The 14795-nt window shown below is 41.8% G+C and overlaps 1 protein-coding gene across 2 annotated transcripts; it reads right to left on the bottom strand.

Moving 5' to 3' along the window:
* Positions 1–3092: 3092 nt before the first annotated feature.
* Positions 3093–14380, bottom strand: LOC125705810 (inositol monophosphatase 1-like). 2 transcript variants are annotated; one of them, XM_048972099.1, is made up of 9 exons: positions 14332–14380; positions 13584–13649; positions 12422–12555; positions 12010–12114; positions 10569–10614; positions 9552–9660; positions 5244–5352; positions 4637–4788; positions 3093–3967 (listed from the first exon to the last, which is right to left on the bottom strand). In XM_048972099.1, exons 2-9 carry the CDS (start codon positions 13644–13646, stop codon positions 3846–3848), a joined length of 840 nt encoding a protein of 279 aa, XP_048828056.1. In that variant the 5' UTR covers positions 13647–13649; positions 14332–14380; the 3' UTR covers positions 3093–3845. The 2 variants fall into 2 exon arrangements, with proteins under 2 accessions (XP_048828056.1, XP_048828048.1); XM_048972091.1 differs by having other exon boundaries at positions 14242–14357.
* Between the last annotated feature and the right edge of the window lie 415 nt (positions 14381–14795).

Below are 14795 nucleotides of genomic sequence, written 5' to 3'. Positions count from 1 at the left end.
ATCTGCAAGATATACTGCATGCAAAAATCAAAGCCAGCATGGAGCGAGTCTGCTGCAGGGTGGGGGGGGGCGTCCGGTACTTTTTATCAAGTTGCTATACAGTTGACCTGTTTCTTCAAATATCAGCAAAAAATAATAAATCACAAACGTTACTACCAAAAAAGTTACCGTGCTGTTTAATCTTCTGCACTTCTGCACAAAGATTAAAGCCAGCTGATGTTATGTCTACTGCATCTCCCTCACTACTAAAGCACACTATTCCTTCACTTTAATAGCCAAAAATGAGCTCAGACCAGAACATGCATACTATGTACTTATATAAATATATATAAATAATCACTGTGACCCCCTACTGTTACGATCGGTGAGCGCGGGTAATGCACACGGGCAGGCAGAAGGGCAAAAAAGCAGGCAGGCAGAATACAGGGTAAACGGGGATTTATTCAAGGGACTAGGGACAAGAAACATCGGACGATAACTAACATCAATGACAGACAAGGAACTAAGGTAAGACACGGACTGAAATAGATCAGACAACAGGGTACAGCTGGGTACAATCAGGGAAGCACACGTGAATAATCAGGGGGGCGTGGCACACAAGAGGATCGTATGAGCTGGGCGTGCAGAAACAGGAGGAACAAAGAGAGGGGGAGCAAACAAAGGAGGGACACAGGCAGGAGACCAGGGAGAGTGGGAATAAAGGGGAGCCCGAGGGAGCGCTGGAGTGGGGGGAACCGCAGGCAACCGAGGAGCCGCAACTGGGGAGCACGCAGGCGACCGACCCGGAGTCGGCGATGGGACCGAGGCAGGGTGACGAGGCCTCGTAGGGGGACCTGCAGGCGATAGCCGATCCGGGGGGCCAGGACCCGCAGGCGCCGACCGAGCCACAGCCCAAGCGAGGGAGGGCGAGCCAGGGGGCAGGGTGGGAGGGCGAGCCCAGCCCAGCCCAGCCCAGCCCAGCCCAGCCCAGCCCAGCCCAGCCCAGCCCAGCCCAGCCCTACGTCTGTGTCCTCTCCCCTTACGGGACACAGACATGAGGATCCTAGGCCGGGGTCGAGCTCGCCGGGGCGAGGGCAGAGGAGTCACAAGGAAGGGGTCTGAGGCAGAAGGGACTGGAGTGGGGTCATGGACAGGAGCTACAGGGGGCATAGTCACTTGAGGCGGAGGGAGCGCCCTGGGCGCAGCTGCCGTAGGCGGCAGGACTGGCAGGTCCCGTGCCGGCGGGACGGACGTGGCCCCTTTAGGCATCCGGGGCACACGCGGGATAGCGTCCCGCACCGCGCTGGCCCCCTTGTTGGCGAGCCGCTCGGGCCGGAAGCAATACCCCTCGAGGGGCGGTGGCAGCTCCGCGGCGGCTGGGCGCTTTCCCCGGACGGGGGAAGCTGCCAGCGCGGGCAGCTTAGCAGCGGTGGTGACCTCAGGCTCCGTCGAGGACACGTAAGACACGGACTGAAATAGACCAGACAACAGGGTACAGCTGGGTACAATCAGGGAAACACACGTGGATAATCAGGGGGGCGTGGCACACACGAGGATCGTACGAGCTGGGCATGGCACACACGAGGATCGTACGAGCTGGGCATGACACCTACTACATAAGCAGAAAAAATGGATCAATGGACAATTGATTGTTGAAAATGATTTGCATTTCTTCCCAATCTAATAGTTAGCCTCTGTTAGCCATCCCAATCAACGCATCGAAGCGGGAGGGATGACAGCCATCTTACTCTTCCATCGGGTCTGCAGTGGGGCTACAGGAGGCCTGAGCAATTATTTTATTTTTGTGGAGGGCCAAATCTGAGGTTTCCGAGGGGCAATTTTAAATGAATTATTTTCATGTCCCACAAAAGCTACAATATTAGAAATGTTAGGTTTAACTTTACCCTTTTTTGGAAGTACATACAGAAATCAATGGAAAAAAATGCATTTCTTTCCACATTTAACAGAAAGAAAAATGTAGGCGAACAATTTCTTAAACTTGAACATAAACATAACTTTCTCTTTATTTTTTTTTACAATCATTATTAGCATCATTATACTAACAATAGCAGAGAAATAGCCCCACAGCCCGGATATGGCAGTGAGTTGGCATTTTCCCAGTCCTGGGTTAGAGGGATGGGGAGACCCTGTCGTATCTTTAACCTGATCATTATTGACATTAAACAAATACTTATTGTTAGTGTTAGTAAACCACCAACAAACATCAATATTAGCTACTGAGACATAAAGTGCTCATTAATCATACCTATCTAAACTACTTCTGATATCTATCATACTATTGTACTGACAAAAATAATTGGCACGAATGTATAGTATTTCCCACACAAAGTATGTTTTCAATTTTTTGTATGAGCAGTCAGTCTGAAAAACAAAGGTTTTAACTATCTGTGAATTAGTCACATTCTGTTTATGATTATGCACTTAGTAAAAGGCACAACTTTCACTGTGAGTCATTGTTTTCTAGACAGATTAACTTTGGCAAAAAATGAAGGGATTTTTTTTGCCTTTATAACACATGTTCTGAGAGTTATCAATAGCACAATGCTACAGTTGGGGGCGAGCTTTTGCGTCTCCATGGCGACTGATCGCCAGCTGAGCACCTGCACTCTTCAATTAATGAATCCCAGCTGGCCCTGATTGGACTAAATGACTTTCTCAGCTTTTAAATGGAGGCAGCTGGGTAGTGCTTGAGGACAGATGGGTAGAGTAGAGGAAGTGATATGGGAGTTACTCCATGTGCTGCAATCTTAGTGTTTGTTTGTGGCATTTTTATTAATCTGGAGTTGTTTGATTTATTTACTCAATTCTGAGTTATTTAGTTCAAGGGATTCAGCTCCATTTCTGTTTGAATTTTGAAAGTCTTCCTTTTAAACTCCTCTGTCCAGCGCTTCTGTCCTGCTCTTGGCAATCTCCCATATCAGAGCCTGCCACAGTTCACGTTCATTAAGAACGTCTCAAAATAAACCCGGCCAAGACCAACAATGAATTCTACTTAAGCTCATTGAAACACTAACATTAGCAAAAATAAGGCAAAGCCTCAAGATGATGCAGAAGCTTTTGGTAGGGAAAATAAATAGGGAAAAACAAAACAAAACGTTTATATTTCAATATTTATTTTCTTCACATCCAGCATGAACCAGCTACATGAATATCTTTAAATATTCATAATGAATAATAAATATATTTAACGTAGTCTGTTTCACGCATCCTGATATATGCACCCTGAGGTATTTTATGTATCTTGTCTCTGGAATGCAGTGTTAAGTGGTTCTAGGCTTTGCAGATCACTTTTCTTAAATAAATGTGAGAATGTGAGGCATCTCAATAATTAAGTGGTTCTTAAAAGCCTTAAAGACACAGCATAACATATAATAAACTTCAGGAAATGCTGCCTTTAAACATCTGAATAGCCTTATTTCTCCAACAAACAAATTTGCCTATATTTTGTCTGCCAGCATAAATTGGATCACAAGCTATAAACTAGTCACTGATATATGTGGAACCTTTAAGAATGTTATTTAACACATTTAATCATTTAATTTAATTAAAGCAAAGTGCCTCATCACTATTTAACATCAGCTATGCAGGAATTGCAACACCACCAATGACTTGATTGCTACTAAAAACTTCACACAAAGGTCAGGTATGGGAGTGTTTGCCTGCCAAAATGCCCTTATAAATAAATCCCTGGCCAGAAGTCAGACTTAGTGTTAAATTAAATAATTTAAATTAAAATAAAAATGGAAAGAAAATTCAAATACAGATACAACACTGGCAAGTGGATCTTTGGGGTTTGGCCTGGATGTGGCATGACTGTACGTGTGTGTATGCACATCCCTGAGAGTTTACGAGCTCTCCTCGTCGTCTCGACCACACGGGAACTGCTGGATTTGCCGAGCAATCTGCTCGGCGATGGGCCTGCTGCTCGCCGTGATCAGCCGGCGGGACATGAGGTCGAAGGGACACCCTGAAAAACGCCCAGCACCAGATTCAACGCTCAAGAAAACTTTGTCTATTACAAAACAATTCAGAGACAGCTCATACGACACATCAGACAACACGAGTAATGTATAAATACATTTAAAATAACAACAAACTATCACAAAGCCAACAAGAATATTTATTTTGAAGCATTTAACATGTTAACAGCTAATGGAATAGACAACTTTCTATATGTAATCTTCTAGGCCCGAATCAGAATAGAGTTTATTGCCAAGTACGTTGACACATACAAGGAATTTTCTTTGGTGGTTGGTGCCAGACATTAGGAGATAAAGATGGGTTTATATATATATAAGGGTATATACAGGTATAAATAGATATAAGAATGTGAAATACTGATATAGTAGTAGAATCGAAAAACACACATATTTGAGAGAATGCAAGCTTATACTAGGATACGAACTCTGCAGCATCATCCCGACGGTAATAAACCGGTGGAGGGGATGAAATATGTCTTCTGTTACCAGACTGACCGAGAATAAATCTGTATGTTGTCAAACTGACGTGACTGACAACCTGAAAAAGCTTTGATTTGACTTTAACAGTAAGAAAGTTATATCAAGATCAACACAGACAGTGTGTCCTCAGACGCTTTTCTAGAGCTTTCCAGTGTCAAGCCACCAAAAGCTCTTACCAGTGATGTCCATGATGACCCCACCGGCCTCGGTGACAATGGCGGCACCCCCCGCCATGTCCCAGCAGTGTATCCCGATGTGATAGTAGGCGTCTGCCGACCCGCACGCCACCAGGCACATGTTGACAGCCGCGCTTCCCGGACAGCGGATGCTGGAGCATGCATACGACCAATCAAAACACAGCCCACACTTATTCTCCACAGCTTGCAGTCAGTCAGAAGACGGCTTATATTTACTCTCTAAAGGGGCATGTTTTAAGGGGGTGTCAAACAATACTAATCACGTAAAAGTAGAAAATGCTCAAAATATCTCATCTGAAAGGCCCACCTGCTGGCATCAACATAGAGGGGTTAAGTTACTCCTACACACAGTTTAAGATCCACTGATTAAGAATACAAGTCATTTCATATGGAGTTTTTCTATTTACGTAATGTTAGACTGTGCTAGGAAATGGCATGTTTCAAATATGAAATATCCATGCATTAGAGCAAATTATTCCAGCAGACACCAGATATAAATTGATTAATTTGTTTATATAAGTAATTATTGATGTATTTTGGAAAGGCAAACCAATTCACACAGAAAAGCTGTTTGACCCAAGCTTACCCATGTACAGGGATGGTCAAGATATTCTGGATGTTGCACATCATCGTTTTGAAGTGATCCAGATTTTCCTTGAAGTTGATTTCCGTTAAAACAACAGACTTGGTGATATCTGTAGAGGAGAAAAAGCAAACTGCTCAGATGTTTCCCAGCTATGCGTTCTTTAAAATCTGGTTTAACTACAATTTAGTTACCGTTTTGCTTACACTAAGACAGCGATTCTCAACCCATGGGTCGTGACCCAAATTTGAGTCACGGCAAGTTCTGAAAGGGTCGCGAGGCAGAGTCTGAAATGTAAGCATTTTAAAACCAGCAAGCTCCTATGCTGATCCACGATCAGATTTCCCAGCCCCAATCCCAGAATTAAGTTATATAAATGGGTCTTGGGTCTGCAAATCCTTAACACAAAACTAGTGAATACAACAATCCAAGAAGCCAAACCACAAATGCTTAATTTACAATTCACTGGCACATCCAGTCAGATTTATGCATTACGCATTGATTGGCGCAAATTGCAGTGCGCACTACGTGCTCCATCATAACGTTAAATTTAAACCTATACTTGATATAAGGTAGACTGAGCCGACATGGTAGAAATTGGATCATGGTGCAAAACAAGGTTGAGAATCACTGCACCAAAATAATTAAGGTGATTTTGCAATGACTAACAGAAAATGTACAAAGAAGCAGGTACTATGAACTTTATTATATTAAAGGCTGAACCACTGTATTCAATAAGTCTAGGACACAAGGCATCTATAGTGTATGAAGAAAATATAAAACAAACTTTTTTGCTGGACACAAAAAAATGCATATGGCAATGTTTATATTCAAGCTTGTGTCTTCCTCATCCTTTGAGCATTAAAAAACAACAATAATCTATGATTCCATGACATACTCGCTATAACCTACATGAACAATTAAGTGTCATTTGATGTTGTAATTAATTACTTGAAAATGGCTGTAACACACGATTTTCTGTGAAAATTGTAGAGAAGGTACATCTGTCATACATAAAAATCAAAATTATCCATCCATTTTCCAAACCGCTTATCATACTGGGTTGCGGGGGGTCCGGAGCCTATCCCGGAAGCAATGGGCACGAGGCAGGCAACCCAGGATGGGGGGCCAGCTCATCGCAGGGCACACTCACACACCATTCACACACACATGCACTCCTACGGGCAATTTAGCAACTCCAATTAGCCTCAACATGTTTTTGGACTGTGGGGGGAAACCGGAGTACCCGGAGGAAACCCCACGACGACATGGGAAGAACATGCAAACTCCACACACACGTGACCCAGGCGGAGACTCGAACCCGGGTCCCAGAGGTGTGAAGCAACAGTGCTAACCACTGCACCACCATGTCGCCCCCAAAATTATCTTAGATATTAAAAAAAAAAAAAAAAAAAAAAAAAAAAAACAAGAAAAACAAGTCCAACACATGTTAACTGTCAGGAAATTAGCCAAGAAAAGTAATTATAGTGCTTTAAATCTGTAGTAAATAATGTAGCTTGTTCTAGAAACTCTCAGCTTTAGGGGACTGTTTTCAATAAGACCCAATGATAAATTTATAACTCCAGTGTAGAGCTAAAACGTTTCATATCTCAAGAGGATACTCAGAAGGTCTAGTCCTAACAGACATACTTTATCATTGTTTGCAAACATTCTTGATTTAAACTGGACAAATCAAGCTATGGGAATGTATTTTGATTTCTTTAATGTATAATCAAAGGCAAGATTGTATAAAGGTGTGGAGTTACAAAAGAAGGTGATAGGTCAGTGGTACAATATATACTAGTTTATCTGAGAACCAGTAGTCTTTAATAAATTTCAATGTATGGTGCTAATATGAATGCACAATGATATTTGCAGCATTAACAAGACAATTTAGATGTTAGGTTTTCATCTCCTTAAAGACACAATCTGTTGGCATTGGGGCCAAAACACCACAGATTAAATCAGTGGACATAAATTTGAAAAAACAGTGTACTTTACCCTGCTGTGCAGTATATTTAAAAACTTCATTTTTCAATATATGAATTATATGGATGCATCTATGATTTTTGTGATCACATATATGTAATTCCATATCTGTGCTAAAAAAATGTTTTGTAAGTTATAAGGGAAATAAGCTCCACTTATGCCCAAATGCTTGCAAATACGGTTGCAGTGCGCCCCAGAAAAAATGCTACTCTTCACAAAAAAAAAAGCCTACTAGAAGTTTTCCTTAGTTCATTAACTTTATTTTATACTCCATTTGACTGAAACCTAACCATTTACTGATTAAAGATAAAGAAATCCTCACAAAAAAATACTTTTTTTCCTCAAAACACACAACACAAGTATTGGTATCCCTAAAATTTCTCACAAGCAAAATCTAATTATCATATTCAAATTCTACCCTTTACTCCTCAGTGGTGATGCCTGAATTCCTTTTGCATTGGGGGGTATGTATGCGGTAACACACAGGCCAAACCCCCCAGTCAGAAAATATGAAAATGAAATCAGGCAAAAGGTTGCTGGCCTACATAAATCAGACAATGGTTATAAAGAATAACTGTATGCTTGAAAATCCAATGAAAACGTCTCCAACAATTCGAACTGTGATGAAACTTCTTGGAAGAGAAGGTAAGCCTGTTCTGCCTGCACACACGAGGAGGAGGATGGTTTGAGATGTAAAATCTTGGATGGATCACACTTCAGCAGCTGATGGCATCCTGGGGTTACCTAGTCTCCAAAACTACAATTAGATGCCACCACCATGCCAGTAAACCCAATCTGGCAGGCTTTCCAGAAGAAAGCCTCTGCTGACATCAAACCACAAACGTAAGCACCTGGAGTTTCCTAAATGTTACTGGAATTTTGACTGGAAGTAGGTTTTCTGGTCAGAGGTAACTAAAATAAATTTCTTCAGCAAACACTAGAGCTGGTTTTGACTTAAAATAAGTCACTATGAAAGGAACCTGATCCTCATAATAAACCTCGGTGGTGCAGCTGTGATGCCGTGCGGCTGGTTTTTCTCCCAGGCATCCTGGAAATCTTGTACGAACACATGTCATCATGGAGTCAAATACCAGGAGATCATAAACCAAAATCTGGCCGACTCTACCAGGAGGACAACACTTGATCTTGGTAGGATCTTCCAGCAGGTCAATGACCCAATACCTTCAAATCCACCTAACGCGATTCACTGACCACAGAGTTAAGGTTTTCTAGTTCCCTTCCCAGTCCTCTGACCTAAACCCCACTAAAAACTTGTAGAGTAAGCTGAGGAAGAGTTTTCAAGCCAGGTCCATGGACTCTGGAGAGATTTCTTGATGGAGGAGTGATCTTGAGTCTCTGCAATGTATTCTCCCACCTGAGCGTTATATTGGAAGACTCTTTGCTGTCAGATGAAATGGAGGGTCAGCAAAATACTTAATGCAGGGGTGCCGATAATTTTGATACAATGCCAATTTTTTTGATCAATCAGATGTCCTGTCCTACAACTGTAGCACAAGATGTGCCTCAGAACACGTGACAATTAAATGTGAACTTGAAAGGAGTTGAAGTCCATGTTTGAAGAAGAACTAGATCCATCCATCCATCCATCTATTTTCCAAACCGCTTATCCTACTGGGTCGCGGGGGGGTCCGGAGCCTATCCCGGAAGCAATGGGCATGAGGCAGGGAACAACCCAGGATGGGGGGCCAGCCCATCGCAGGGCACACTCACACACCAGTCACTCACACATGCGGGCAATTTAGCAACTCCAATTAGCCTCAGCATGTTTTTGGACTGTGGGGGGAAACCGGAGTACCTACCTGGAGGAAACCCCACGACGACATGGGGAGAACATGCAAACTCCACACACATGTGACCTAGGCGGAGACTCGAACCCGGGTCCCAGAGGTGTGAGGCAACAGTGCTAACCACCATGCCGCCCCAGAACTAGATCTTCCCACTGAATTAATTAATTTAAAATGAATGTGGCAGAACATTAAATATCCTGATACCAACTGCAGTTTAATTACAGCACGCTATGTCGCACTTTTACGTTGGCATATTACCGTCGCTCTGCCGTGAGCAGCATTCTCGGATTCGGGAGAAGTAAGAAGGTGCAGAAAATGAAGCACAGAACCAGTCAAGGCATCCCCCTCTGACCTTGGTGCCGATTTAAATTTAGAAGACGAGGTGGAGTGACCCCCCCCAGGCTTGCTCCTGGTAACCAGACTTCTGGGGGGGAAATCCTGACATCGCCCCTTGAATAATTCATGGCTGAACGATGACGACATGTGCCGATAACGACGACAAAACCATACCAACCTTTCTGGCCTGAAACTTTGATGGGCTCCCCATTGCAAAATGCTCCTTTCCCCCTGCGGGCCGTGTACATCTTATCCTCGACACAGCTGTACACCACCCCGAACTCGATCTGCGGCATGACGGTGAAAACAAAGGGCCATGTTGAAATTCACTTTTAGAGAAAATGATTAGCTATGGAAACCTGCACAGCCTACAAGTCCACACCAATCCCGCTGTGTACGTGAATTCCTTAATAGCCATAGATACGTAACTGTGACTGCCCAGAATCCCAGTAAAAAATGAAACTTTTATCTGTCATTTGTACAAGAACAGCTACTGGGACACCTCTAGCTGTGGCATGTCTCATCATGCTCTCCTTTGAGACACAGATATATGTAGTCAAGAGTGAAGCTTGGTGTCTGACAGCAGATCAGTCATTTATTCGGCGCCACTGGAGTATTTTACAGGGTTAAGAGCCTTGTTAAAGGGCCCAATAGAGATGTGCCTATTCCGCTAACAATGGGATTTCAACTGTCAACCTTCTGAACACAGGTACAGAGGTTCAACCTGCAGACTCACAAACCCACCTGAGGAAGATTTACAAAATACAGATAGTCCTAAGCAACAGGACTATCCAAAGCACGGTCCTCCAGGTCTGATTTTCCAGCCTTCCTTTACCTGTGAGTCAGGTGTGAAGCTTCTAGCCAATCAGAATCAGTAATTCTTAAACTAACTACCTGGGAGAACTGAAAACCAGTCCTGGATTTGAAATCGAGGGCCAGAATTGAAGTTCTAGGATGTCCATATACGTAATGAAAATTTTTATCTATAATGATTCCACTGTTACAGGAATAAAAGGCTCGATTAGCCCCATAAGAGACTACAGTAAACACACTGACCCTCTAAACCTAATTCAATCGGCTGCAGTCTGAGTGCAATATTGATTCTGTCACCAGTATTTGTTTTCCACATTAAAGGCCTGTATTTCCATAACATGACAGTAATCCTTCATGCAACTATGTGCCAAATCAACTTTACCTCTTTCTTAACTGTAAACCCGATGGACACTGAAACGAACGGAAATCTAAGGAGAAACGAAACCAAAAAAGAATAAACAAAACTGGAATCTCGCAGATCAGTGTAACTGTCGTTTTTAAATTCTCATCTTTTTTATATCAAATGTAACTGAAGCACATAAATAAATGCTTCTTTGTACACAAATTACACAGCAATTCAAATGATTCAAAAGATGACGAGACAAGATTGTAAATTTATATGGAAAAAAAAGTTACATTCTGCAACTGTAAACCCAAATCTGAAATGTGTTTTCTCCATAAATGCTAAAAAATGGACTTAAGTCCAAAAACATTATACTGAGCTCATCAAATATGCACATTGAACACACAAATGAACTTCTGTTAAGAATGTAAAACTAAGGATGCATCGATACAAGTACAAGTACAGTCACCGATACCAATTAGGGCTGGGTGATGTCTTACCCCCTACCCAGCCTTAACCCTAACCATAAGTAACCAAACTAAATACGAGACATTTGGCATTTTTACTTTTTTGATTGCATTCACTGATTTTTCTGGGGACCTGAAAAATAGTCCCCACAATGTCAAAATAAGACATTTGGTCCCCACAATGTAATGTAAACATAATCCACACGCACGCACACATACACACGCACACGGAACCAAGCGGGGCACTTCATTTTTTTTAAGCACAAAAAAAACTGTGAAAACATGAAAAAACAATATAGACATAATCTGCCAAACAGCCAGCGTTAAAATTTCCCACCAGGGCAGGGAGGTGCTGATCATTATTTTTTTTAGTCTCTGTAGCAAACAATCAGACCAGATTTCATTATAATTTAAAAACATGTTGCAGGCCATCTAAAACCATCTAAATGTTGGTTATTTTTACTGCAACTGATTTTCTCTCTCCGTGTTTGCTGCTAGGCAGGTTGTTGCACCTTGTTGCTGGTGGCAGTTTTGTCATATCCTATGTTATGTTTAGTTTTCAGATGTTTGATTATTTGTGATATTGAATGTGTTTTCTTACCTCCTCTTGTCATTTTAGCAGTGCAGTTTGCAGTTTGATATGCTTTGTTTTTCTGTTGTTAATGCTGAAGTGCTTCCACACCGCAGACATTTTGTGGTCCTGTTTATTTGGCCCATTAACGATATAACTGATGTATTATTGTATGCTATCGGTTATAGGAATCGGGTGCATTGTCACGAGGATGAGTACGAGTACATGAGTACTGTACTGATATCGATGCACCCATAACCAAAATACATTTCTGTTTTATCTCTTAAGAGAAATTTTTCAATGTCACAGATGAAAACTGGAATTTCAAACTAGAGGGAACAAAACAATCCTACAACGACAGCCTTCTATTGCCTACTGGAAGGGAAACTGCTATCATTTTGAAACAACTTCTCCAGAAATGTGACTTACTAGTCAAACACACCTATGGACAAAGTTAGTGGTCCCATCTATAGGGTCGATGATCCATGTGGGATTTTCCGTAAGAATGCTGGACGACCCTGTGGCAACCGACTCCTCCCCAATAAAGCTGTAAGGAAAGAGAGCGAGCGAGTAATAAGCTGCTGACAGACAAAAAGCAATCGAGAAGCTGCCAAAACACTGTCGCTTCAAACTCTCAGGGTATAACAGTGTGTAACAGTGAGTCTGAGTGTGTATGTGAGAGTGCCCTGTGATGCAATGGCACCCCGTCCAGGATTTACCCTCATCCTCTGCCCCATGCTACCTGGAATAGGCATCCCCAATCCTGAACAAGATATGTTGTTGGATGGATGGATGGATGGATGGATGGATGGATGGATGCGTTATGTTTCAGATTGAGCTCAGCTTTCAGCCACCTGTGACTGGGGTACTTCTCTCTGATGGTGGATATGATCAGGGCCTCAACCTTCTGGTCCGTCTCCGTCACCAGGTCCACCGGGGAGCTTTTCTGCATGACGGAGATGTCCTTTTTCAGAGCCTCCCGGATCATCTGAAGGGATCAAAACAATAGCAAATGATGAACGTAAGACATGAGCAAATGTCAGCTGCCACGCAGTGAGGGAGAGACTGGAGAAGGCTAGATGGAGTCATTGTTATTTTCAAACAATCTTCAAAAGCTATTTCGGTTTTACCAATCATGAACCAATAAAATGTATTCGGAATCATGAGCCTGGATTCACAATGGCTACGCTACATAAGCTTCTAGCCATGCTGCAAATGCTCATGAATATGAATGACCTCCTGTTGCTCTCGTTAAACTAAGCAGAACGTGACTTTTGCAAAGAGTCTGCTGGACTGAGAAGGATGTGATTGAGGCTTAGAATTGTTTCCTTATGCCTCCAATGTTGTGAGTCCAGGTCCAGCTCTTCCTGCCACATGTCCTGAGTGGGTTTCCTCCCTAAGTACAGGGGAGGACAGCTGGGCAAGCAGGGCACTCTAAACAGCATGTCGTCTGCATGCCAGTATGTAATGTGAAATTTAATGTTATGCATGTTTGATTTTTATCTTTTGGGAAAAAAACAACATTAATTACTTGTAGAAAAAATAGTTTTTTACAGTTACGCAGGGGAGTTTTCATTTCTTCCATTCTTTGTACAATTAATTGTAAGACTAAATATTCTTTTCTGTGGAGCGATTGTTTAAAATGTATTGTGAAATGATTAATTTTTGCTATTGACTTTACATACTTCTCAAATGGCAAGTTTCAGTCCATTTCTTCAAAAGCTATATTGCCCCTGCATTTAACATACTTGCACCTCCATCTGAAATATTCCCATGAGACTGAGTACAGGAAGAGGCGTGGCAAGTTATTACCTGGATTTTTTGTGGGATAAGCCAAACACATTGTATTTGATTTTAAAATTCCAAAATGGGTTTACAATTATCTGAACGCCAAAGTACAAAATGTGATCATCTTCACTTTTTATATCTAGAAAAAAGAACAAAACTATATTACGCTGCTTTTTCACAATAAAAGCTGAAGGCAAGCAAAGCATGTGTGATAAGCACATGACTCACCTCTCCAGCCTTTCTTGTAACTGCAATGCAGTGGTCCATACACTCTTGCCAGGGGTCAGACATGTCCTGAAAGCATTTCAGTGGGAGGGACAATTAAATAAATCGATATGTGAAACATTTAACACAAGAGCCATAGCAATGATCCACCTGACCACAAAAACAAAACTAAGAAAAGTGGCAGACAAGATGCATTGATAAATTTAAGTGTCACTTCTAATTCTACACATATACTAAATCGCTACCCTTTCCCCATATCCTGTTAACAAATGAAATAATAATACTAATAATACTACTACCACTACTACTACTAATAATAATAATAATAATTTAAAAAACAAAAGCAAGACCGTTCCTATTCTAGACTTACATCAGCCCTATAGTTGTGTTACAATGCCAATGAATCACATATCGTATAAAAGTTATAATGTAACAACTCTTGATCATAGACTTTTTTCTGAATACGTTTTGCATATCTAATAAACTAAAATAGGACGCCAAAAACAGTTGGATGAGATTTGGCAAAATCACGTTATTTTTCAGAGAAATGCTGCATCCATTATACTAGGGCTTATTCACTCATAACTGTCAATGCCCGTAACAGCAACCGTATCATATCCAGGACATGTAAGCAAATAAATCAGATATATTCCTTAGGTACCTCACTGGATCTTGATTCCACTTGGGACGTTTTATACTATAAAATCCAAATAATCAGAGGATTTAGTGGATGAGCAGTGGTATAGGTTACCTTTCGTCTTCTTCGTCTAACTTTCCGGCATGAATGTCGCCCCTGAGTGTTGCTGACACCTACTGGCCTGGAGTTTAGCGCAGTCTGATTCCAATTATACTGCGCAGTGTGTAAAAGCAAGGCAACGGACACTTTAAAAGCTGTACTGGGACGAAAACCGATATACCAATGAGCACAAACCCTTCACATTTGTGAATTATTATCTCGATATTTTAAGAGTAGAACTGTTGTTGTTTAAAATTCCAAGCTAATGAACCTGTCAGATTTGACCGTTCTAGTAGTATAACATATAAGAATAATTCTGCACTAAATGACTGCAAGCCCTGACAAGTACTCTGAGCCAATGTGTTCTACTCTTCTGCCCCTTTCTTACTTATGGACAATTACTTTTTCAGTGTTTACCCTAATGTGGGCAAACAGCTCCCTCACCTGCCATTGTTTGCAGTTTGACTCTGCCCTCCAAC

The sequence above is a fragment of the Brienomyrus brachyistius genome, chromosome 1 (genome assembly GCF_023856365.1).
Source record: "Brienomyrus brachyistius isolate T26 chromosome 1, BBRACH_0.4, whole genome shotgun sequence".
In the NCBI taxonomy this organism is placed as follows: Eukaryota; Metazoa; Chordata; class Actinopteri; order Osteoglossiformes; family Mormyridae; genus Brienomyrus; species Brienomyrus brachyistius.
This window is presented reverse-complemented; position numbering and strand designations above follow the sequence as displayed.